General features: G+C 37.2%; 1 protein-coding gene across 2 annotated transcripts in view; it reads left to right on the top strand.

Moving 5' to 3' along the window:
• LAMA2 (laminin subunit alpha 2) overlaps nt 1–23,274 on the top strand; it is a 380,736-nt gene that overhangs the window by 146,939 nt on the left and 210,523 nt on the right. For both annotated transcript variants that reach the window (XM_064447317.1, XM_064447318.1), the window contains exons 7-12: nt 1,634–1,751; nt 3,443–3,621; nt 4,994–5,093; nt 13,702–13,862; nt 17,488–17,628; nt 19,005–19,178. In XM_064447317.1, the coding sequence (XP_064303387.1) occupies nt 1,634–1,751; nt 3,443–3,621; nt 4,994–5,093; nt 13,702–13,862; nt 17,488–17,628; nt 19,005–19,178 (873 nt within the window). The remainder of the gene's footprint in view (nt 1–1,633; nt 1,752–3,442; nt 3,622–4,993; nt 5,094–13,701; nt 13,863–17,487; nt 17,629–19,004; nt 19,179–23,274) is intronic.

Genomic DNA, 23,274 nt, shown 5'->3' with positions numbered 1-23,274 from the left:
TTACAGATGTGCCACAATGTGGGATCCCTTCATGCAGTATTTACTTAAGTAGGAGCTTAGTAGGATTTAACAGAAAATCTTATTTGTATATGACATTAAGCCATTGTGGAGGAACCAATAAAAATAAAAACCAAACTAGAAGAAATCTTACAGAGAATGCATTTACAGTTCTAAGCAGCTTCCATGGATCCGTGTAGAAATTTTACAAACTCCTTGGTTTAATCCTTCTAAGCCTTTTCTATGATGATATGTATAGCAAGTGTTAAACTATTGTTTCAGATGGCCTTAGTCGCCAAACTGCAGCGTTTTCTCTCTGTGATAGAATTGGGCCTACCTCAGGAAATAAGTGCTGATATTGCGATTACTACATACTTCAGATAGCTTGGCTACTAAATAAAATAAAGGCATTTTGACAAGTGCAGTGTCTTGTTTTGCAGGATGACAAATACATATTTGTCATCTGACCAGTATAAAAAATAGCATAAGCGAAACAACTCAAGCCATAGGAGATTTGGAGTATTTGGTTTAGCTCTCCAGGGAAACTCTTTAGACTAAGCCATACTAAAATAAGTGGGCTTTGGCTTATAAACATCGTGACTGTAGTTGTTAGCACAATAAATATTCCCCCTAGCATTACAAAGGACAAACTTGCTTGAATTTACTGCCTTGCTTTTCTGAAGCATTCATTAACTTAACTTTGTTGTGCAAGATTTTTGCTTTGTCCTGTGAGCCATAGAATTTCTCCAGGTTAGCTTTCTGCTGTGATCTTCAGTGGTTTCACAAGGACCACAGAGAAACCCCTCCAGTGAATAACTATTAGGAAGGCAATTTTTGCTCCCTGTTTCTCCAAACTACAGTTCCTTTTATCTTTTCCAAGCTGCTTCTGTGGCTCAGAGAGTTTAGGCGTTCCCTACAGCAATATTTTCATGCTGGGACTAAACTGGGACTAAGGTGATCTGCTGAGGAACTGAAAAGTGACTGAAAGGCTGCTCCTGCTCTCAACTCCTATTTAAAAACTCCTGCTATCCTTGACATAGAATTAGTTATGCAGTTAGAAGGTTACATGATGAGTTGACTCATCCAGTAAAAAAGCAATGCTAAATTTGAAAGAAAAGCCAATTTTTATTGGATCAGCCAACAGAACTGATTTCATTCTGCAGCTGCAGGATTGCTGCATCTAAGGGAAGGGTGGAGAATGGCTCACTCCATCTAGTGTAAGCTAGCTATGAGCTCAGTTTTCCTGTATTGTGAAGCTGTATCTGAGGGCTACCAGCACTTTGGCTTATTTGCTGTATTGGGGAACTTTCATTCTCTCATCCTGCTTTCTTCAGACAGTTGGAATTAGATTCTCCTGTGTTCTTAGATTCTCCTCAGATTCTCTGGCCATCTTTGTTCCTTTGCATCATGGCTATTTTCTTAAAACAGAGCTATAGAAGTTAAACAGAGTCTTTTGTGTCTCACTGGTGAATGCAGAATACATAATTGAATAAAAATGAATAAAAAGAGGGATTACAGAGTGTAACCATTCTTAGTGTTAATATTTTCATAATTTGAACTGGAATGCAGATTATGTACATGGACAGATTCTTCATATCATCACATTGTGTAAATATTTGTTTTACTTTTAAATCAGAAATCCGTCTGTCAGTGTGAGCACAACACATGTGGAGAGACATGTGATCGGTGTTGTCCTGGTTTCAATCAAAAGCCTTGGCATGCTGGCACTTTCCTGGTTAAGCATGAATGTGAACGTAAGTTGAAAGCGTTACAGAAGAGAAGGTTTATTGCAACTGCTGGTGAAAACTGAAATCGGGTCTTACATGATTTTGTAATTAATTTTATTTCTAACCACATCTGTTTATGAATCAGTTGTTGTTCACTTATTTAGACTGTCTCAAAAAAGTTAACACAAAAATTACATGTAGAATCATGATTTTATTGAACTCAGAGTATTTTAGTGTAACATGCTGATATTGGTGAAATACACTATAAAAATCTTTTTGACTTGCTTAGTTTTTATAATTATGGTGGGTTTGTGTTGATAAAATAACAGGACTGTATCCTGATAAGTAAAAAATCTTTTTTTTTTACAGATTTTTCACTATGTTAAACTTTAATGGCATGACTTTTGTATAAATGCCACTTTTATATATTATAATATTCAGCCTTGCTGAAACAAAATATTTTTACATGATCAAAATGCAATTTGAGTTTCTCATTTTTTTTAATGGAAAAAGCAATGTATCTAGTTTTCCAACATGGAATGAAAACATACCTTGAAATACCATCTTCCCACAGGGTGGGAATTTCATTTTCAGATTTACTGTAGTAAGGGTAGTTACAATTCAGTTTTAACATCTTACTTCCAAAGGTCACATACCACATAAATTACTGAACGTAATAAAATCTAGTGCTGCATTACATGTAAGTGTTTATTCATTGTAGGATTGCAGCTGTAGTTTTACCATGAGTGGTTAAAAATAAATAAGAAGAAACAGATATCCCCATATTTAAAGTAGTGATTGCTTATTTGTGTCCTGTAAACTTTGTAAAGACAGAGGTCTTTGTTTCCGTAGGGACTGTGTCTGTACTGGGAATGCTTTCTGGAATGAAATTAGGATAGATTTATTTTCATGTTTAATTTTTAAGAGACTCTTCATATGCCCTGTTCAATCCTCAGTGAATTGTTGTACTTTCATGGTGGAAACAGTTCCCTGGGATCTGGTTCAGATGTGAGGAGAATGACTCCTTACAATGTTGATGAGCTTTGAATTTCTTTTTATGTGGAAATGAATGGTTTAATACTGCAGGGGAAGGGAGAGAGCAATCATCTACCTCGTTTTCACAGAAACAGATTATTAGATTAGTTCTCCTGCATGTGGACCTGAAGCCTAAGAGTTCAAGTCTGAACATCTAGGGAGATTTTAAGATTGGGAATCCTTGTTCTGACTCAGCTCTTACATACATATGTCCAAATCAAGTGTTTTTAGGATGTTTTTCAACTTTCATGGAAATTATTTTAATTTACTCATACCATTCTGCTGCTTTCCTTATAACTCATCTTGTATTTTAAATTAGCTGACTCTTTCATGAACCATATGTGTGTGCAACCACCAAAAGGTTTCTGGACCATCATTTTAAACAGAAAAAAAATACCCTAAAACAAAACGTGAAGAACATAAATAGACTATATCTGTCAACTTCAATAATCACTCAGACAATACATAGAGACAAAAAGACAATATGTAGAATTCCAGGCAGTGTTTATGATGGGACCACGTTACTTTTCACAGCTGAAGTAGTAGATTAATGCTTGAATGTGCTATTGGTTGCAATGTATGCAGCACCAATGATAAAATGTTGAACGACTCTTTTTAATACCTTAGTAACTGTGGCATCTCCAGCTGGAAAGCATTCGCTAACACAGTTCCTTCTCTTTCAGCATGCAACTGTCACGGGAAAACTGAGGAGTGTTACTATGATCAGGATGTTGCAGACAGAAATCAGAGTTTGAATGTCCATGGAGAATACATTGGGGGTGGAGTTTGTGTGAACTGCACAAGCCACACCGGTGGCATAAACTGCGAGACCTGCATTGACGGCTACTTCAGACCTCAAGGGGTAAAGGCGTGTTCTGTTGTCACCTCACTGTAAAGCTCTGCACTCAAACCATCGCTTCAGCGTGGGGAGTTAAGTTGCTAAAAAGAGATGATACAGTTTGGACTGCCATTTTGTGAAGGTTAACTTCTAATTCTGACAGTGTAGTAGTTGCTTTTCACAGATGGAAATCTGTAAAGTTAACGCTCACAGAAATATGAAAGTGAATTTTGTTGATGCGAAGGAATACACTTGAGGTCAGGGCCTCCAGCATGTATTTCAATGTAATTTAGAGGGGATTGTGGTCCTCTAAACAAAACTTTTGCCTCAGTAATGAATTCCAAGATTTGTTATCAAAGATCAAAGAAATTTTGCTATATTTGATACTGGAGAAAGAGTGTCTGTAATTTTTATTTTTTAAATGTAATGAAGAATTAATAACTACCTAAATTCTATAGTGTCTCATGAATGTCTTTCATTTTTGGTGCAGCGGGAATTGTTTTTTGTGTCTCATCATATAAGGCTGTATTTTTATCTAAATTGAAGTTGTCAGAAGATGAATCTTACATTAGGTTGTATTGCCAATATAGGCTGTGCCTGTGCTTTAGACAGGCACACTCTGAGCGTGTGCTTTAATATTTTGTCTGTACAGTCTCAATTTGGTAAATCAGGGCCTTTAGTTTGATTGGTTTTTAATCCTCAAATGCAGAAAACATTAGCAAATAACAATAATTACATTCTCCCTGATATATCAGTTTTTAGCCTTAGGGCTTGACAAAAGGAGTACTGATGCCTTCAACAGCAGGGCACTGAATTTTTAACTCTGGATCAGGTTATCATCCAACTAATAGGGATATTATATATATGTGTGTATAGTGTATCTATACCTAGTTCATGGTGAACTTCTGCTTTGTATTCCCAGTGTGATATTAGACTGAGGTTTAAGTTTGGTTGAGGTAACCTTTTCAAGAACAAAAGGAGATTGTTCAGTTGTCTAACGTTCACTTTTCTTCATTTACCCTTTTTGTTCAGTTACGGACTAACTTCAGTTAGCATTTTGAATCATGTTGACCAGAACTGAACTATTTCAATATTACTTTAGGTAGTGAGTGCTTAAAATCTACATCCTTACATTTATTGATTTTAATTATACAAGGACCTGTTTTTTTAATTGAAAATGTATTTGTATCTAAATCACTTACATGTTTCTGAACAAAAATCCACAGTGTAACTTTAATGCCTAGACTGCACGGCCTAAGTTTGGCAACCATCTCATGTTTGTTAAAGTGCAAGCTAACTATGCAGTAGTTGTTCTTTCCTAGTTTTTGTTTAAGAAGTAAATAAAAGTTTCCAATAATTAAAGGTAAGATTTTTTTTCAATATATTTGTTTTATAGGTATTGCCAGATAGCCCAGATCCATGTCGGCCATGTTCCTGTGATCCAAATGGGTCTTTACATGATACCTGTGTCAAAGACGAGAAGCATGCAGAAGGAGGTAAGATCCCTAAAAGACAGTGATGTTAAAGCTTAAGTTCAGCAATGGTCAAAGAAAAGCTGAAACACATGTGTGACATCTCTTTAAAAAAATCAAATAACTTTTTCTTTTTTGAAGTTTACTCATGCAAACAATAATCTACCTGCATTCTTATGATACTTTTCTTTGGAAACTCAGATTTTATATTCCCAAATTTGCTGAGGCCTCTTTCAGATTCATGGCTTGCAAACTTGGGTACATTTGCAAGAGTATTCCCCATAGAACATATTGGAGAATTTTGGCTTTAAAGAGCTTTCTTCTTTTACAGCAGAGATGAAAACTAGTACAACTATAACATTTTAATCTCTTTTCCTCTCTAAGCATATTTCTGTTTGAAACCTAGAAAAAAATCTGTTTGAAAAGCGTCATATTTTTGTGACATGTACATTATTAGTGTAGGATTGCAAGCTGTTTACCATAGCCCTGTAAAAGCTATCTTCAAATAGAGAATAAACTGCTTCCTTGTGCTTTGGAAACAATGAATTGCCATATTTTTCTTGTTCTTTTGTTGACAAATTTCTGAAAATGCTGTAGGAAGATAACAACAAAACCCAAGGTCAGTTTTTAAGATATTTTTACATTGGGCTAATTACAATCTATTGGCAGGAGATGTAATAGCAGTCTTTTTTGAAATAGATATCAATGGAACATAAAAGCAGCATAGCAGAGATGCAAATGCAGGGCCCTGAGGTGTAAAATCTACTGTAACAATCATGTACTGATTATATCAATTCAATAAAATGATGCAGATTCCTGTCACAGTGGTATATATGGTGGGTGGGTTGGCCTTAGCCAGCTGCAGCTGCCCACCCAGCCACTCTCTCACTGCCCTTCTCAGCAGGACAGGAGGAGAAAATAAGATGAAGCAGCTCACAGGTCGAGGTAAAGACCAGGATATTGCTTACCAGTTATTGTCATGGGCAAAACAGACTTGACTTGGGGAAAATTAATTTAACTTATTGCCAACTTAAATAGATTCAGATAGTGATAAACAAAGACAAAAATTTAAAAACCACTTTTCCCCCACCTCCTTTTCTTTTCCCCAGGCTCAACCTCACTTACAGTTACTCCTCTACCTCCTCCCTTATCACAAGTGATGCAGGGAGATGGGGAATGGGGGTTGTGGTCATAACGATCACTCTCTGATGCTCCTTTCTCATCACACTTTCCCCCAGCTCTAATGTGGGTCCTTCCCACGGGCTGCCATCCTTTAGGAAAAAAATCTGCTCCACCATGGGTGTTCTTTTGGGAAATATCTACCTGTTCCTTCATGGGGTTCTCCATGGTGTGCAGTGTGGATACCTGCTCTAGAGGCTGGAGGGGAATATCTGCTCTGGTGCCTGGAGCACCTCCTCTCCATCCTCCTCCTCTGACCTTCTCTGACCCATCTGGCTGAGAGGCTCAGCTGTGCCCTGCAGTGGGTTCGCTGGAGCCAGCTGTGTCCAGCATCAGGCAGTCCTGGCCTCTCCTCACAGAGGCCACCCTGCAGCCCCCACCGCTGCCAGCGCCTGGGCACAAACACCCAATACAGGATATCACACGGACTGATAGGAGAGACAGTAGAAGCAGATTCCAGGATGATTCCTAAAGCTGGAAAAAACACAGCAAGACTGTGCGATGCCTGTACCAGACCTGCGTACAAGTTTCAGATAGCAGAATTAATACAACAAAGAATACTATTAAACAGGGCTACTTTTATTCAAACATTTGCCACTACTGACATTCAGTGCTTCTGTAAAAGACTGAGACTATGATTTTGAGATTTAAGAATGATTAATTCAAACAAATGCAATGTTCCACTTGTGTGTTAAGCAGCTGCTTGGTCTCTTGGTCCTATCTGTTACTGCTGCAGTCTGTCTTTGCACAGTTTCTCTACTGGCCACCAGTGTGGGTCATTCTCCAGGGGCCTGGCAGCTGAAAGGCAGCTAATAGGCTGTCAGCTCTTCTCTCATGGGAAGAGGGAAGGAAAAAAAGACATTTTTCCATCTTGTTTGGTTGTCAGCAATAGTGTCACTAGGAGCTCTAATAATGTCTTATTCTTGTCTCTGCGCATTCAACAGATCTAAGCCATCTTATAGTTGCTTTCTAAATCAGCTTACACTTTCTGAAGGTGACTAGGTGATACTGTGCTTTAATACCTTGCTTTTGTATCTCCTTCTGCCTTTTTAATTCTCTGATCTTCTTTTTGGTAAAATCTTCTCTTACCTCTTTTCTGGACCTCTCTAGCAAGAGGATAAAGCCTCTCTTTGGACCCCTCCTTTCCTTTCTTGCTTTTTCTCTGTTGTTTCCATGCATACAATCTAAAGTTCATTAACTGCGTCTTTCAAATAAACGAAGAAATATGTCATGCCGCCATCTTGAAGCTAACATATCCAAAATTGGATCATTTCTCTCTGTTTTGCCTCCTTTTACTTTTATTGGCAAGCAGCCAGACGTGCTCATCTAGCCCCAGGCATTCAAACAAGTTTCATATCTCAGCAGTTCCTCCCGTCCCAAGAACCAAAGAGTTCTTTTGTTCTCTCCGTAAAATTAAAACTCTCATAATTTTCTGTCTTGACTGTAACCAGCCTGTCCTGATTTTCCTGAAACTTAACTCATGTGGCTGCAATTCATTAGAGGCCTGTTGCTTCTGAGCACGTTAGAGTATTCTTAATATCTGTTGAATCTGCTGTTTGTAAAATACAAAGTAATTTTTTTTCCTTTATTGCTTTTTAAACCCATTGATGTCTTCTCTTTCCGGCTTATTTACTGTAGAGGTTATTCTGTGTGTTTAAACTACTTCTCATATATATGACACAAACAACAATTGTTATCTAGGTAACAGCCATCATATAGGGAATTCTCTCCCCAAAGCAGTCCATGTACTTGTTCCTGAAACCAGTTGTCTGTGTCCTGCCCAGCCCTGGAAGTCCAGTGAGAAGTGGATAGTTTGCACTGTCTAGACAGTGGGCAGAGGACAGTCCTGATATTTACCTTATTTTATTGACATGTTTTAAGACCACAAGAACAAAAATAAGTAAGCTCTACACATAACTGGCCTTTGTAGCCATTCTGCCTACAATGGTCCTGTTCTTTGCTCCCTATTCTTTCTGTTTATTTGCTTTTCTTTACTTCTTGTTGTACTAAATATGGATCCAACACATTAGGAAAACAGTTTATGTCTGGCACGTTATGTTTCATTATAGTGTTTGGACCAGCGGGACAGATTTGTGTCTGTAATGTCTTATTCAACAGAAAAGACACAATAATGCTAGTTGAAAGAAAAAGCCTTTTTAATATTTCTTTTAAGGAAACATTTTTGTGGTAATGGAAGAGGTTGTATTAGAATCAAGAACAGGTCTGGATATAATTTTTAGCATCAAACTATCCTGAAAGCAGATCACTTTTTAGCTTTTTTTTCCCTCAAATTTATATTCAATACACTGATAAAATTCTATTTGCTGTACACTCCTCACCCTGGGCAGCAGTTGGGTTTGAAGCACTGGGGAGCCTTCATAAAGAAAAGCTGGAAAGCACGATCTGTCTAAAGGAATCTATCTATTCACCTGTGAATCAGAATGAATACATACTGGGTAGGCTGAAATACATCTCAGAGTTTGCTGGCTGGTTATTTAAGGATAAATTGTTTGCTTGGTGTAAGATGGGAATATGCTTCTTAAATGTGTGGTAAGCAAATGAGTTGGGAAGATTAAAAACATTAAACTAAAATGGAAATATGATAATAAGGAAAATCACTGGGGATATAAAGTCACCGTGAACAGTTCTCAAGGAAAATAAAGCTGGAGGCTGTACATTCTCTGTGTGCTTGAATTCTGTAGGTAAGCAAGAATTAAAATGGAAAATTGTAGCAAATACCATAATAACTGGTACATTGATCAAGTGCAACAAGAGGATTTAAATGACTGCATTCTGTAGTTTTTATCAGGTTTCAGTAGATAAGAGAAGGGCATGAAGGAGTTGCTTTATAATTGATCAGGCATTGTTTCAGGAGAAAAAGAATTATTTTTGTATATTATGCATGTAGAATTTCCATTTTGATCAGCCTAGTATAACTTTGTCCTCACGTGTCGCTCAGCATTCTGAAATGAAATATTCTTATTCTAGCTTGTATAGTATATTTTTGGTTTTGAATCTTCAAGAATGCTTTTCCAATATTCTTTCATAGCAATGTTATGTGACATGTTCATGAGCAATATAGAAAAGATAGAGCCAGAAACTTATAATAAATATTAGTATGTTTGCAAACTGTGGTGTTGATGAAATAAGCTGATGAAAATGTGTCTAGGTTTTGTAACTGAAAGCAATAATTGTAAAACTGAACTTGTCCACCTCTGTCCAATCCATCCTAATAATAGGTGAATTTGACCATTGCTGATATTGTGATCACTTGCAATTGTCCATACAGAAGCAGAAGTGGAACCTATACATTCAGAACTACTCTGTACTCCAGTAATTAGGCTTTCTCAGTGAATCAGTACTCTTGTTTCAAGCTGCAGTAGCTAGATTTTAATGAATAGCCATTATACTTGGCTTTTAAGCACCTGCAAGAGCTGTGAGGTTTGAAATCTGGCAGAGTTTTGTGACTCAGTTTTCACTGCATGCTATCATGCAGTGAAGTGTTTTCCCTGTTGCCTCTTTATGTACAATATAATCCCAGTGACAGATGTTTATTTTTGCTGAAAAACTCTCTCAGACATTGTAGGATAAATAGATCCAGACATCTCCATCTTTATTCAGGCTTCATAGTACTTTGCTGAGCAAGCAGTCCCACTGACTTCCATGAGGTAATTTTTGGAATTTATATACTGTTGAACAGGAGTGAAAATGGCAGAGGCCAGTCCTGGGATTGCAGTCTTTTTTCAAGGGTCTGGCACATGCTTTTGCATGCATTTATTTTTGTGCAATTTTGAAAGACTGGTAGTCTGGGAGAAAACTGACTGATAGAAGTCATATTTCAAGATGATTCATCCTCTAGGATGAACTTTCAAAGCCTCTGTACTCTCAAATATAGGACAGAAACTGATAATATTCAGGTAGAAAACAAGGAATAACAGCTTCAACAAATAAAGCCCCATTCAAAGAAGGCCTGTTAAGCAATAGACCAAAAGCAAAAGAAGATGTACTTCTGCTGAAATGTTAGTTCATTACAACAACAACAAAAAACAGACCTGAAACATCTGCCCTAAATCAAAATGTAATTAGGCTGTTGGCTTAATATGCATTACATAAGTACTACAGAAGGCTGGTCAAAGATAACCAGCGGGACACTGACAGGAATTTACATACTGTTACATACTGTGTAATACAATGAGAGCCTAGATCTTGCAAGTGCTGTAAATGAAAGAAGGCATTGAGCCAAATAAAGTATACAGACTAACCGTATCAACAAGCATAAGAGCTGGAAGAATATATGACAGTTACTAGTCTCTACATCTTCCTCTCTCTGTTGTGGAGAGTGAGGTCTCTCGATAGATGGTAGGCTAGACAGAAGGTTATCCACTACTGCATATACTGCATAAGAAAGGGGGTTTCTGGGATGGTGACAGTGGAGGTTCCAATCCTGGTCTCTCTTCCTTAACTGCAGAGAAAGGAAAGAGCAGGAGAAGGGAAGGTTCTTGATGGGGAACTGAAAAAATGGACTGACTGGGAAGTGGAGGAGAGGCTATAGATTTAAATTTGTATTTGGGAGTTGTTCCATACTGAGACATTTAACTGAATTTGAGTTTGCTGAGACTTAACTCATGAGACCCAAGAATGAGTTCCTGAAACTTTCAAATAAGACCAGCTGACTTCTAAAGGCTTAGACTTTCCTGTATCTTTTCCTGCTGAATCCTGGTGTGTATTTTTATCTGGAAGGAACAGAAGTTTCTCTCATAAGACAAGATGTCCAGCTACAATGCATTGACCCAGATTACAAACAAGCCTGAGGCCTGCTGTGCTGCAGGGCCTTGCCAGTGGGTAGCGGAGAGGAGGGTAACTCAGAAATCTGAGAATCAGCTGAGCCATAGGAATAAAACCCGTGGAGCACATGGTTTCATGATAAGTAAAGCAGAAATTTCATGCACTGAAATTCTGTATATAATTAGGACAGATCAAGAAGGTAACAGTCAATATGATGTGCTACATGAGATCAAAGAGGCTGCAAGGTTAGAGAAGACAGATTGAATTTCATCTCTGTATAGATTAACAGATAATATCTTTTAAAACTCCTGTAGGTGACTGCTTCTTCAAACAGCTAGTTAGAGAAATCATAACAAGAGAAGCACCTCTGGATTTATGCATAAGAAACTGGTTTAAAACTCCTCTTGAAGGGCAGTGAAATTCAGCATTCATGTAGGAATTAGAAGGCCTCCCTAAAAAACAAGTTAATCATAACAAGGAAACCTTTAAAAAGAAAATCAAAATGAACAATCCAAGATCGCTAATGGCAAGCATCAGGTTTATAGACTGCATATTAGACATTCAGAGAACATGCATTCCTGTAGTTCAAAATGATTCAAGCAGTGCAATTAAGCTAGGAAAAAAAAATCTATTTTAACAATAAAAAAGAAGCTCCCTGGTAAAGCAGAAGTTGTATGCAATTGAGAATGATAGAAAAGGACATAAATTGTGAGAGATTCTGGAAAGTCAGACTCTTAGTTACATGTACACGTATTTTGAGGAATAATTTGCTAAATGCTTAAAAGTTGCTAAGAAGTACTTCTTCAGATAAATCAGAATCAAAAAGACTGCTAGAGATTAAAATTCAGTAGGAGTTAAATATGATTAAGGTGTAATCAAGTTAAAACCAGAGATCTCAAGAAAGAAAAGGACACAGCAGAAAAGCTAGATTAATTCTTTGTATCAGTCAATAGAAGAGCTATGGGGATTTCCCACTTGGGAGTCTTTGTTCATGGGGACAAGTCAGAAGAACTGTCTCAAACAGAAGTATCAGGTTTAGAGCAATCTGAAAAACAAAGAACAAAAATCCTTCAGGCATATATCGTTTTTTTTCCATGGCTTCTGGATGTAGTTGAAAATGGAGATGCTTGAAGCATTAAATATTGTTTATAATACTTTTAAAAACCGACATTAATATTACATAAATAGGAACTGTTTATCCAATTTGTAAAAGAAAGGCAGAGGGTTCCAGGAAACTAAAACCAGAAGGTCTGGTTTCTGTACCAAGCAAATCAGTAGAACTACAATAAATGATTTATACCATTTCTGAACTGTGGCAAAAATGGGCAGAACCCAAGATCAGGGTTTTTTTGTAGAGGACAGTGTGCCTTATGAAACTGTTTGAAGGATTCAGTGAACATGTGAACAAAGGCTCATTTGATTAATATTGTATTTTGATTTTCAAAAAGGTTTGACAAGATCCTTCACCAAAGACCATGAAAGAAAGTGTAATAGAATAAGGAGGAAAAGTTCTTTCATGGACTAGTACTTGGTTAAAAGAATAAATGGACCATTTTGACAGCAATGATCAATATGAACTGTTGAAAATATTCATATTTAACCTGGAAAAGGGATGAGTAGGAAGGTGACAAAGTTAGCAAGTACAAAATCTTTCAGAATAGAAAAATTAAAAAACTGCAAAATGTTCAGAAAGATCTCAAGATAGTCAGTGGCTGGGTAGTAAAATAACTGATAAATTTCTGTAGCAATTAAAGGAAAAGTAGAACACAGAGGAAAGTAGTTCTACTTTTACCTTGATTACAGCAATTTCTGACTTAGGCACTACCAGTTGTGAAACAGCTCTTAGATACCTTGGACTGTACCCTGGATGTATCAGCTCAGTGCTGGCTCAGCAGTAGTCAAAAAGGTCAACTGAGCCTTAGGAGATATTACTGATGTTTAAAAAACAAAACTGAAAAAAACATCAAACCATTTATAGGTCCACACTACGCACTCCCTTCTCTTTAAATAATTTATTAGAATTGGAAACAGTGCAGAGAAGGACAATCAAGATTTTTAGCCATACAAAGCAGTTTCTGTGTAAAGAGATATTGCAGAGGCTTAAAGTTTTTGTCATATGAAATAAAAATGTCATTGTGGGATATGATAAAGGTATATTGAAATCACAGATGACATGGAGAAAGTGAGTAGATAATGGTTGCTTGCTGTTTTCTATGATATGAGAATTAGAAGGCAATAAATACAGGTTTAATACACATCAGTGTTTTCTTTCACACTGCACATGGTTGAATGTGGAACTTACTGCTGGGGAGCTTTATGGGTTCTGAAAGCACAAGCATGTTCAAAGGCAATTAGGTGAATAAATGGAAGAGAAGTTTTTCAGGGACTGTTAGATGCAAGGAAGTAGGGATAAGTTTCTGTTTATAAGATCTCTAATATTTGGATTTGTGGAAGCTCAGAATTCCAATCACTATATGCTTGCTCTATTCTTACATGCTTTATTCAAGCCTCTCAGACAGGATACTGAGTTAAATAGATGTATGGTCTGACCCACAGTAAACACCCTTATGTTACACCTTCCAAAGGTGTTGCTTTGAGCACTCTAACATACATATATTATAATAATAATAAATCAAACATGTGTCATGTTTTCTCCCTCTTCCCATAGATATGTTGCCTGGTTTCTGTCACTGCAAGACTGGCTATGCGGGAGAGAGCTGCAATAGATGCGCCTTGGGCTATATAGGGTATCCTGAGTGCCTGCCCTGCAACTGCTCATTGAAAGGCAGTATGAATGTTGACCCTTGCATAGGTCCCTGCATCTGCAAGGTATGGATGTCAAATTCTTCTGAGCCATAGGAAGATACTAATGATATTGAAAGATTGCAATTAATGGTCTTCTATCATACAACAGCATTCCACTGTCCTACCTAGCTGTGTTAGTATCCATGTTAGTCATTTCTCATAGAACACTTGCTCTTGGTCCTGTAAAGTCTTAGGTTGTCTTGCATCACCTCAGTATTCACTGTAATCAACATAAGTACATAGGAGCCTGCTGCCAGTCATACAAGTCCTTGGAAATCTGAATGAAGAGATGCTTAAGAAGACTATGAATCATTTGCTTCAAACTTGTATCCTCATCTACTCAGAAACTGTATGTTTAAAGTATTGTAGGCTCTAAAACTAACCTGTAATATGACTTCAAGAGAGAAAATGAGGTGATGATATATTAAAACAAACAAAAAAGTTGCCTTTTAGGAGTTGTCATTAGGGATCAAATTCTCTTTTCATTCTTCCCTGCCTTGGGATGGTTGTTTAGAAATCTCTAACATATTAAAAAAAATAATATTCCATCCTTTCTGTCGGATTAACTTAATTTCTAGGAAGAAAATTTAAGAATTATTTTCTCTGTGTACCTTCATGTACCTCCAGCAAGTTATATGTCGATAGTATATGGAAATAAAAAACTTCTAAAAACACATGTATCCACTCCTTATAAAATACCTAGTTACCAGAAATGCTCTGTAAGTCACAGTTTACTAGCTGGCCATGAATAGGTCCAAAGAAAATTTACTGTGCTGTGGGTCAAGTTTTCTGTGTTATACTTGTGGGAGTTTCCTTCTAGAATTTAATTAAGTGCATTAGCCATGGATGTGAATTTAAAAATACTTACATTACATCCCTAAATACAAGAATGTACAAAAAATACTTCAGTCTATCAGCTCGTGCTGCATACACATATAAAGCTCTTGTGACAGCTGAATAGCACTGAAATCTACTCAGAGAATTAACCTTATCCTCACTTTATGTAACAGTCACATGCTCTCTGTCAGAAATAAAATCTATCCATTTCACAGTTCTAATTCCTTAGCTATTAAGTCTAGAAGATCAGAAAAGGGGTGCTTTTGCTATATTCTGACTTGAAAGGGAGCTTTGATGAAAATGTCATGTGCCAAATACAAGATAACCACTGCCGAATGATTCTTATTATTATAACATTATTTGTGTAGCACCAAACTGACCTGTTAGTACAATCAGACCAAAATGGACAAATATGGAATAGAGAAAATTGTTCCTATCCCAGAGACTCCACACTATATACACTTCTTCCTCGCTGTTCATCCTTTGTCTCCTTTCTGTTCCTCTAATCCCTTTGTAAGTGCTTGTGGGAGAAAAATGATACCCTTTGCAGATAGCTGAGGTAGAGATATATACACATTTATTTTCACTAGCAATCTTCAAATTCAAATCAAAGCAGATTATGGTCAAAGGGACACTGAAATCATCAGATTAGTTATGCTCCATATGAAAAGTAAAGTGGGATGTCTGGACAAGTTAATAGCAGGTCTTAGGAAAAATGCTTCCCTTCTTCTAATCACATCTTTCAATTACATATGATGAGCTCTAAATTTACTAAAGATAGTTTTCTTGTAAAGGAAATTGACTGCTGAAAAACAGTTCTAACTGCGAGCAGCAAAATGCAGCAAAGTGGGCATTAGATTGTTATCTTTACCACATTAGCCAGAGAAAACTAAAGTACAGGAAGGTGAGGGACAAGTATAAATGCCAGTTTTATCACTAATTATCACAGAGAGCTTTCTGAAGGTATACGGTCAAAGTCTCATTTTTGCATAATTTAAAACTGGAGTGAACACAGTATTCAGAAATAAATGAGGCTGTAGAAAAATTGCTTCATTGGCTGAAGGAGAGGTTAGATCTCCTTTCAAACTTCGAGTTTTATGTATCTATTATCCACTGAATTTTTTGCCTACTCAATAGAATTATACAGGTTTTACTCTCTGACGACATGCTTGTGACTGCAGAGTGGGACAACTTTTAATTTAAAAACATACCTTTGCTTTGAAGGTCTCTCTTTTTCTTTTACGCTTCCCACCCTGCGCACACTAAGCACGTCAGCAAAGGTCTGAAACTTTTGGGACCAGCATTCAGAATTCTAGTTAGTTGAATTGTGCATTGGAGTGCCTGCGAGCTCGCAAATATTGCCCACATTATTTTTCATATGAAGCATTAATACCTGGCTGATTTCAGCATACCTGTGGCAATAATATGCATTGATTAATCCTGAGATTGCTGGTGAAAACATAAAAATACCTAAATTATTTAGATGTTGAAGTTAAAAGTAATTGACCGATAGTCTTCTGTTGTATTAAAGAGATTTTTGGTTTGTTGAACAGAGTCTATATGATGTTGTTGAAGGGGAGCATGGATACAGCACAGCAACAGAGACAGAGCAAAGATATTTTGCTACACATGTTGCTACTGAACAGTTAGTGGTGAAAACCTATTTACATTTTCATTTTATCTCCTTTACCTGTCCTTATGCCTTCCCCCTCATCTTCCCTATTTTCTCTTACTCCATATGTGCTATCCTTTCTCCCCATACCACCACATGCTTTGCCTTGCTTTTTCCATCTTTGCTAGATCTTAACCAGGAAGCTATCAAATGGATTTTGGTGAACTTACTTCAGAGCTGTGTATTCCAAGGAATCATAGACTTCACAGTGTGGGCAGGCTTTTTACAATGCGTTCATTCTCTGCTGACGTGGAGCCAACAATTTGGTCCTGCGTGCATACCGTAGAGCACTGCCTCCAGGATTAAAGAGACTGTATATAACACTTTTGAAAGGGAAAGAATTTTCTGGGCTCTTGGGAAAAATACTGAATTACTAAGCCAGCACCATAGCGTGAGCCTTTTGCAACATACTCCTTGTAGAAAAGCTAGCTTTATCTTTGCCTGTAGGACAAATTGATTTACTGTATAAGCTAGCAGGACTTAATGTACAACATAAGCTTTCTCTGAAAAATGTAATTAACAAATGCTAAGTTTAAAATTCTTCATGTATGTTTAGTGCATTGCTTTCTGCAGGGGAAGAGTTTGCAGACCTGGCTGCATGGCTGGCAAACACATGTAGCTAACGGAAAGAAGAAATGTAGCCCTTTTAACACTTCATTTAGCCTGAATTCAGCTATTAATGATTGACCACTGGAAAACTGATATGCTGAATGGTTGGTACACCTAATACTGTGTACCTGTAGTTTGCATCAATTGGGGATGCACAGATTTTATCAGCCATACCTACAAATGACAGTTCTTGAGGCTGTAACACTGTGTCCCATACTTACTTCCCCTCTGACACTCTTAAGTGTAAAGGAGATGAATTAGATTATTCCCTGAAATCAGGTGTGTCCATGCAGAAGATGTAGATGAAAAATTAAAAATCTTATAGTGTCCAAATTCCGTGTCCTGTTATTTACATGCAACCATAGTAACTACTGTTCTGTAGAGGATTTGCTACTAATATTCACAAATAAGAATAGTCTCCTATAAATGTCTTTATAGTCCTGCATTTATACTCTCCTGCAGCGTAAAAAGCTAGTGATCTCAAGTTCTAATCTATGACAATGGGAGTAATACTCTAATGTGCATTTCCAGGAACATGTCGAAGGAGAAAACTGTGATCGTTGCAAAGCAGGTTTCTTCAATCTGCATCAAAATAATCCCAAAGGCTGTGAGGAATGTTTCTGCTCTGGGAAAACAAACGTCTGCACACACTCTCACCTTACCTACAAAAGTGTAAGAAAATTCATACTGTATCGGTACATGTCATTGGTTTTGTGTTTCTGTGTGTTGTCACTCTCCATTGCCACCAGAATGCATCTTACTATAAAATCATGCATCTTCTTTTGTGCCCCATATATTTTTCATTTATCCAAAAGAAAATGCTTATAAGCTTTGCTTCTCTTCATTGTAAGGAAGATCTGAAAAAGTGCAGTTCAAGAGCGAGAAGTGCAGAAGAAGTTACAACAGTAAAAAATGAAGCCATGTGCATAAACACAGTCCCGGAATGTGCATACATAATCAGTCCTGAGATAAATGCAACATATCCATAGGGCAACCTCTTTTCCAGGTCATTATTAAATTACTAGACCTGAAATCATGAAGAATTTTGAAACATTAAATGTACAACACACAGCTTATGTAAGAAAAAGGGAGGCCTTACAGGGGGCATTTTGAGTGAATTTCTTTTGCACACCTCATTCCTAGAAAAGCTTGTGAAAGGAGATGAACTTACTGTTCTTATTTGTGCTGTAGAAAAATGTCTGTAGCCTGCAAATATACTCTAAACTTGAAATTAGCTCTCAAAGCTCCGACACTGATTCCACTGTAATGGATGTATGCTACATATTCATGTATGTAGATCGAGTTTGGGAAATGTGTTCCAGCTCTACTAGCTACTGGTTTGGGCTGTACTGGTATGCTGGAAGCCTGCAACTAAAATCATATGTGCCCAGTGTGCTCATTTACATGCCAGCATCTGGAATTATTTTCCATCCCACAGCTCAGCTATTTTATTGTTCTGCTTGTATCCAGTCTTCAGAAGCCATCCTTGTATGAACAGTGTGCTCTTCTCTGACAATTAATTTCTAGTTATGGGATTTCAGAAATACAAGTTCTGGTGCTTCCCAGCTTTGCTTCGGCTTTCTAAAAAAAGTATATTTGAACTTGTAAGGCTTTAGAATTAAATTTTGTTATAAATTATGCTGTCTACAACAATCCGAAAATGTATATTCATTTGTCATCTCATCTTCGGTACCCTCTGTGACCGATACTATTTACTGAAAACTTGTATAATATTTGGAGATATTATTACACATATGTTTGTACAATAGAATTTCCTCCTCACTCTGGACCATATGAAGCAGAGAAAGCAAATACTTGCAGTTACTTCAAACTTTTCAGAAGTTATAACTCCCAGTCACATACAATAAGACAAATTTTCGCTGTTATTACTTTGTTGTTTCCTTTGTTCCTAAACTGCTATTAATCATGTAAACCTAATCAGTTTTTTTAAACTGGAAGAATGAGAGGCTGTGACTACTGAAATGACTGATGTCCTGATTCTCATTGTAATGTGTTTTGCTTTGGGGTTTTTTTTTCTGTCATTATAGATAGAAGACATGAATGGTTGGTATCTGACTGGCTTACCAGGTCTCATCAGAGTTACCCCCAAGCAAAAGAGATTTGATGGGCAGCAGCAGTTTAGCATCAACAACGTAGCTGCACGAAAAGTACTGCCGCAGACTTATTATTGGAGCGCACCCAGTTCTTATTTGGGCAACAAAGTAAGTGCAGATGGTACTTGCCTAAACGCTAATTTGATTTATTGAGAAAAGAAATAAGGCTTTGAAGGGGGGTGGAACTGAGGAGAGATGAAGTTGGACAGCCATTTGACCAGCAATATTGCAACCAGAAAAAAATCAGGTGTATGGAGTATCCTTGTGAGGCAAAAAGTTTGACCTTGAGCCCTCTTTGGGCTTCTGCTGTCAGGTATTAGAGAAGTCTATATGGTTCACAGCATTGTTTTTGAATGAATTAGCTGGTGTGTGGTTCAGCTTGTCCTGTTCTCTTCCCACCTTCTCCTCAATTTTGAAAACCAGTTCTCTTGTCTGCTTTTCAGAGGTGCAAGTTGTGTATCAGATGTTGTGGGGGTGTGTTACAAAACTTCAATGTTTGGCAAGAAACTTATGTGTGGGGAGCTCTCTGCCCTAGAACTTAGAAAATGCTGTTGTGAGCTCTGTGCCAGTTCTAATGAACATATTTATCCAAGTCTGCATGTGTCCATGTGTGCATATACACACATATTCATGCTCTGCAAGTTAATACCAAATATTCGCTTTCTAAAGTCTTGGATGCTTTAGTGGTCTGACTATCGGGCTTCTCACCATTAGACTTTCTGCTGTCATACATGATACCTTATAAAAATCTCATTTTTTTCCAGCAAGTAGAATTGAGGACTGAATGAGTCCTAAATATAAAGAAAGCTGAACAGCTTTCCATTTACCATAACCCCGATTATGCTAAAACTTCTCTGAAATGCTAACACACTAATGCACTTGAGCACATTTTCCTCTGTAGTCTCTTCAGGCTAGTCAACCTCTCATTTATTTATTTTTTTCCTGCTGGCTGAAAATCAACATGACAGAAGGTAAGTGAGCATGTGGAAACTAAATAGCATCATTCCAAAGAACTGGGCATCCTGTTCATGGCTATAAATTGTTAAAGATACTCAGCCTCATTTATCTGGGCAAGGGAGAGTTTCTTCTATAATCTTCCATGTCTGGTGAACTTACCCTGAGATATGAACTGATACTCTTCCAGGCAGAATTTCATCCTGCTTCTAATCAGTGATCAAAATAATGGTAAGAATGTGCAGGAATTATTTGAACGTGGCAGATATTTTTTCAGTGTAATTTGGAGGTCCTTTGTGGTTACTGTCAGACATCTCTGTATGAATGAAACAATTTGCCTTAATAACTGAACCATATAAATTTTTGATACTACAATAATACTGAAAGCACTCACAAATTACCACAGTACATCTTAACTGTCATGTTGCATCACGTAAATTATAGTCATAATGACATGCTTAGGCCATATGATTTATGCTACGGAAAGGGAAATGGAAGTAGAATATTGAGAGTCCTTATTTGTAAACTCAATAAAACATTTCTCTAAATAGCTGAAACTGGATAAAACCAAGTAGATGAAACTAGATTAAAACATCCTTTCTTGAGAGTGGTTGCTAGCTGTGTTACAGCAGAATAATTGCTATCTCAGAGCAGGCAAGCTTCTTAAGAATTTTTGTCTTAGGAAATGTAGAGAACGATTTAGCAAATCTTATACCAAGATGTACACTTGTAATTTATAAAACTTGTGTCACAGAAAACTGCCTTTCCTTTGTATTGTTAAAATTATTACTCTTAAATACTATCCCCCAAAAACAAGTGAGTAACAAAAGGTAGTAACCATCCTGCATTTCCCAGTTTTCAAATATAGCTCAAAAACCGTATTTAAAATAATTCTTTTCATATAAAGTTGGCATGTTGTGCGTATGCCTCCACAATGTTGATTGCCATATGTGTGCTATCTGCTTGTTTTACATTCATCTCCAAATGCTTCTTTTGGATTAAAAAGGTGTTATAAATAGGATGCTTGTGAATGTGCAGCCTTCAGCTTTTTCTTTTTTGTCTAAATCTGTATGACACTAGGCTATGTGATACTGGTCTTTGACTATGTCTCTAAGGAGACATAAATAACAAAAGGCTATAAATGCTGCAGGATTTTTGTTTATGTCAGAGTAGGACTAGAACATGAGCAAATTAGTTTAACAGCACCATATCCTTTTAGTCTTCTCAATATATATGCTGCTACCGAAACTTAAACTTTGTTGTACAAATACAGATAGTTTTTTAAAAGCCAGATATTTTACCTGTCTGACTATATAATATGCATTTGAACTGAAAAACTGAACACTGTTTTTGGTGCGGAATATGTTTGGCGCTAATCTGGAGGAATTTAATTTCTAGAAATAAAATATCTACTGGATAATTTGGGAGAGCAGATTTAAAATGGCTGGTATTAAAGGTTTTGTAGGTATCATAAAATGGTTTATCTTCTTGCCTGCCTACCTCATCATAGCCTACTGAGTGCAGTCAGAAGGACTTGTGGTCTGCTAGAGCTTCTAGTTACTGAAAAAATGCCTTTTGCTATCAACTTTAATTACATTTTCGGTATCTGAGAACCCCATTTGATTTTTGTTTGCAGTTTCTTGTATTGTTGTGACACTTCAACAATTGTTTAACTAACAATGTAAGTTTAATTTAAACTTGTGTCCATCCTAAAATATTTTGCAAATTTATCTGAAAGTGTCGTGAATTACATTCTGATAATGTTTCATCAGAGCACTGAAAGGAAAGCATAAAATTAATTAAAAATTAGATACCAAACTCAGCAGGATGATGTGAAACAAACGTTTCTTTAAAGCCACTGTGGAAGGATTAAGTGTCTGCAATATTTCAGAAGTCTGACATCATGTATATACTCTGCCTCTTCCTTTGACACCTCAGCAAAAAGCAACTTGATAATTTGTAGGTTGAGTAGAAGCCATTTACGATTAGCCAAAAGAAAACATGATATGGAGCATATCTAAATAAATGTATGAACACCCGCCTCTCCCTGACACACACACACGAGGGGCAGCTGAGGCCACTTGACGTTCCATGAGGAAAAATCCATCTTGGTTAGAGAAACTCCCTCTGCCTTATTTTCTCTCTGCTGCTGCTGCAAATATTATGTTCCTTTCTCTGCTAGGGGGCAGCTTTAACCATGAAGGTGGAGATTTACCCTGCCTCTTTCAGGTGGTTAGGGCACTGCCCTTGGTCAGCAGTCACAGGTTAGTTCAGCTTTTAGGTTGAGGCCATCCTAGAACCCAGGTCTCTGAAAATTGTCTCAACACCCAGCAGTCATACAGAAATGCGATAATGCATCCTCTAACTCCTCTGTCCTCTGGGTTTTGAGCAGATATTAAAGCTGCCATTACTCAGACTGTAAATAACATCATAGAAGCCCTAAACCACCTCTAGTCTGAAACACTGTGTGCTTTCTGACAGATTTTACTCATATTGAGAATTTTTTTGCCTCAAATGTTGTTTCGCACGAGTCATTTAGACTAGTTGTACAGCACGATCCCATTCAGTAAAAGTAAAGTTAATGTAATTTGGTCCGTCATGAAGTCAGAGTATGTTGGAAATTAGAGCAAAAGATGCTTGAATAAAGGTTTTGTTATCTCTTGGAAAAATTCTAGCACATCATATTTGTCAACTCCATAGACTTAGGCAGCCATATGGTGGATATGTTGTTCTTTGACCTCTAGTGAAAACCAAGGCAACAGCTGAAAGTTTTGTGTAGAGTCTGTGCACACAGAACAGGAAGGGGACTTGTCTGACTTAACACTGTCACTTCATTTAGTTTGCCTGTTCTTTTATAATTAGCTGTGCAACCTATTTGATGACTTACAGAAGTCAATGTTTCTTTGAGTCCAGAAATGAAGACACTGTAGTAGCCTCTAGCCAATGCATACAAACTTTAAAAGTCTGTCAGCCCTTTAAAAGTACTCTAGTGTGGAAAACTCAAGATTGGGATGGAGTGAGCAGTTTGTTTTGTGAGATACTCTCTATTGCAGACTACCCAGAATACCTTATAGGATTAAATATTGAATTTTAAAATAATCATAATCTAGGTCCTTGTGGCTTTTGTGTTTATTTCCTTCCATTTATTTTCATTTCTTAGGCAATTCTGATGCAAAAGGCAGAATAATGCAAAGCAAATTGCAGTCTACAGCTCCCTGGGGGGCAGGGAGGGAGTTGAAACCCAAAACAT

Source organism: Phalacrocorax carbo, chromosome 3 (assembly GCF_963921805.1).
Source record: "Phalacrocorax carbo chromosome 3, bPhaCar2.1, whole genome shotgun sequence".
Lineage (NCBI taxonomy): Eukaryota > Metazoa > Chordata > Aves > Suliformes > Phalacrocoracidae > Phalacrocorax > Phalacrocorax carbo.
This window is presented reverse-complemented; position numbering and strand designations above follow the sequence as displayed.